The 3,382-nt window shown below is 41.4% G+C and overlaps 1 protein-coding gene across 1 annotated transcript in view; it reads left to right on the top strand.

The window, feature by feature from the left end:
• The window catches only part of LOC109839294 (protein IQ-DOMAIN 14-like), a 7,826-nt gene extending 5,462 nt beyond the window's left edge, over positions 1-2,364 (top strand). The window contains exons 2-5 of the mRNA XM_020407723.1: positions 6-15; positions 719-913; positions 1,219-1,296; positions 1,365-2,364. Of these exons, the coding sequence (XP_020263312.1) occupies positions 6-15; positions 719-913; positions 1,219-1,296; positions 1,365-2,102 (1,021 nt within the window). The 3' untranslated portion in view covers positions 2,103-2,364. The remainder of the gene's footprint in view (positions 1-5; positions 16-718; positions 914-1,218; positions 1,297-1,364) is intronic.

The raw sequence follows: 3,382 nt of genomic DNA on the forward strand, positions 1-3,382 counted from the left end.
TTTAGGGCTTATTTGGTACTGCTAATAAATTCCCATTTTTCCTCTGCTTTGAGATTCGCGTTGATTATTATTATCGAATTGGGTGCTAATTTCTTCTTCAAAGATTTGTTCTTGGGAAAAGGCAAGGGATTTGCGTGGTTCTCTGAGTTGCTATTTTGCTTCCCACTTTTCCCCCCTTAATTAACTAATCTCTGTTTCTTTAATTCTTCATTAATTTCTATGTATAGTAAGAAAAACTTCAGCTTTTTAAAAAATACCCTTTCCTTTTCTTTTATTTTCGTTAAGGAAAATGACTAAATTAAAAACAAGCTGCAGTTCAACCCCCGGTGCATTTAATTCGACCGTTCCTGGGTAGCTAGAGATTTGGGCCCTCTACATTAATTGAAATAAAGGGGTAAAAAATGGTCCCCTTTATTTTCTCCCGTTTTTCTGTAATTTTCTGTAAAAATTTCTGATGGATATAACATACTGTTGTAGCCAATCAACGTCATCTCTTTTGTGGGCCAGATTAATAAAATGAAAAAAAGCTGCTGAAGATTTTAATTCCAGAGAAAATTTCTGAATAAATATAAATTGTATCACATTGAAGGTATTCTCTATTGCACCAAAATGGGTCTTTTGATTTATATTTAATTATTATTATGTTTGTCTTTAGGTGTAAATTTTGGGTCTTATTTTGTGATTAAATCTTGATTAAAATGTTATTTTGGGTTAAAAGGCAAGAAGGGCGCTGAGAGCATTGAAAGGTCTAGTGAAGCTTCAAGCTCTTGTGAGAGGCAACATTGTTCGGAAGAACACGGCGGATACTATGCGGAGCATGCAGGCTCTGGTTCGGGTTCAGGCCCGTGCCCGTGCTTGTCGAGCCCTCCGGTCCGACCTGAGTCAGCTCAGGTCGAGCTCTCGATCGCACCCGGTACGTTCTCCGTCGAAGTTTTGCTTCAAATTTTGTCTTAGCGTTTGTTTGGTTGTGTGGAAATAGAGATGCAGAAGTAGATATTGCATCCAGATTTATGTCAAGTTTCTGATTTTGCGACATTGTAACTGCACTTGTGGAAAAACTAACACCGAACCTCATATGATAAAATCCTGTAACTGTTATCCCAATTGATTTTCATCTAAACTCTGTCATTGCTTTGTAAATACATTTCTTACAATTAAATTTCAGATATCCAAACAATGGATTCGCTAGAATATTCTCTCACTGTTTGATTCTTTCAGGGTCCATCGACACCAGAGAAATCCGAGCAACCCGTTCGATCAAATTCTCGCAAGCCCGAGAGATCATCCACTCTCAAGGTATCCACCTGATTACTTGTGAAATCTCTTCAACTTTCTTAAGAATCTTACACTGTTTGTGTTTGCAGAGGAATTCATCGAAACAAACTAGCTCGAATGATAGATTCAATCAACACCAAGCAGAGTCCTCGGGTCTCCAATGGCTCGATCAATGGATGGAAGATCGATACAGCATCGTCCCCATGAGCACTCCGTTGGAGGATGAACGTAATGCAAAGATACTAGAAATCGACACTGGAAAACCCTCGAAGCGAAAGATCGCCAATTATCCGCGCTCTTCTTGCTCGCCTTTGACCTCTGATCAATACAGCCAGAGTTTCACCACTGTCCCTGATTCCCCTTCGAGGGACTCCACCGTCGCCCTACGCTCAATCCCCAGCCCGTCCTCCGTCGACATGAATGAATCTGTAACCCCCTTGAGGTTCCCGATCCTCGACGGCTGTGACTATGGCGACAGCCCACAGTTCTTCTCTGCATCTTCAAGGCCAGGAAGCTCGAGGCGAGGACCATTTACCCCTGCGAAGAGCGATTGCTCGCGGAGTTTGTTCAGTGGTTACTCGGATTACCCGAATTACATGGCGAATACGGAGTCGTCGAGGGCAAAGGTGCAGGTCCGGTCGCAGAGCGCTCCCAAGCAGAGGCCTGAGTTTGAGAAGTCGGGCTCGATGAGGCGGGTCTCGGGTGGTAATGGGCCAGGTTTGTGCCAATTGGGCCAGACGAGTTCTTCATTGCACGCTAAGTTTGCTAACAAGGGGTATCCGGGTTCTGGGAGGTTGGATAGGCTGGGGATGCCTTTGAGGATTTGATGCAAAGGTTGTTTATTTGAAATGTGTTTGTGTTGGGGGGTTTTGTGTAGTTTTTTATGTGGGTTTTGGTTAGATTTAAAGTTATGTGTTCTTCTTTCTTGTTAGTTTTTGTTTTAATGTTGCTAGTAACTAGTTATGTCTCTAACCAATGTTATTAAATAGGAACCGTTTCGAAGTAGATAGAAGTTGTAAGGAAATTATGAAAGTTGAATTCCAACGTTTAAACTTGTTTGGTGTAATGCTGGAGAATTTACTTTTTATATGACTAGTGTTTGTTAGTAAGTAGTTTATTTATATGATTTAGAAAGTATTCAATGAAATGAGGAGAAAGGATTGAAATTCTTGATCCTTGATTTTGTTTGGTTCAATTATGCTAAACTCCCACGAACTTTTAGCATTTTGCAGTAAACTCACAAGTAACTTTCAAATTAGCAGTATAGCTCCAATAACTTTTGCATTTTGAAGAAAACCTCCAATAAGTTTCTATATTTTGTAGATAATATCCATAAATTAGAACCAAAAAACAACATCAAAAGACATTTTGAAAGTTATTGAGCGTTTAGTGTGTAATTTACCTGTTGATGTCTTGAGAGACTCAGTAGCGAGATTAGCATGTAATTCCAAGTTTATCGATGGGGTTTGGGTTCGATGTGTACGATGTGGGTTCCCTCATCCCTTTAGGCGGTTGGTGCCCTGCTTAAAATGAGTAAGCTGCAAAATAAGCATGCTAGAGGACCGGAGCTGGGTTCTCCGGTTGACGGTCAAGTCATTATTTGAGCTTGAATAGAGAAGAAACCAATGAACTGAATATGTTCTTAGTTTAAGTGGCTAGAAATTGCATACTTGTGGTCCTGAAAGAGGGACTAAGGATTAGCCCCTCAATAGCAGGCGATGAGCCCATATTTATACCTGGCTGAGAGTGGTAGAAGCGTAACTATGGCCAAGTCCAGGCAGACAAGTGGATTGGCAAATAGCTTTACAAGTATCGATTACATGTGCGATGAGTCATCTTTGATTGGATGTGATGGTGATTGAGGATGTATGGGGGTTGATGAGTCATAGAGACTCGCAGTACCCGCAATGATGAAAATAGACAGCTCTTCATGCCAAGTTTGAGGTCAAACTGCCTCTTGACTTGGATGTGCTAGAGGGACGATAAGTATCGACTTTCTAGTCGGCCTCACAAGTTGTTAACCTAGCTCTGAGTGGATGAGGGTAGTCGACTCGTCTGATGAGATCAGGTGAGAGCTGGTCTCGACTCAGCCTAACTCGGGAAGGGT

This window comes from Asparagus officinalis, chromosome 4, assembly GCF_001876935.1.
Source record: "Asparagus officinalis chromosome 4, Aspof.V1, whole genome shotgun sequence".
Lineage (NCBI taxonomy): Eukaryota > Viridiplantae > Streptophyta > Magnoliopsida > Asparagales > Asparagaceae > Asparagus > Asparagus officinalis.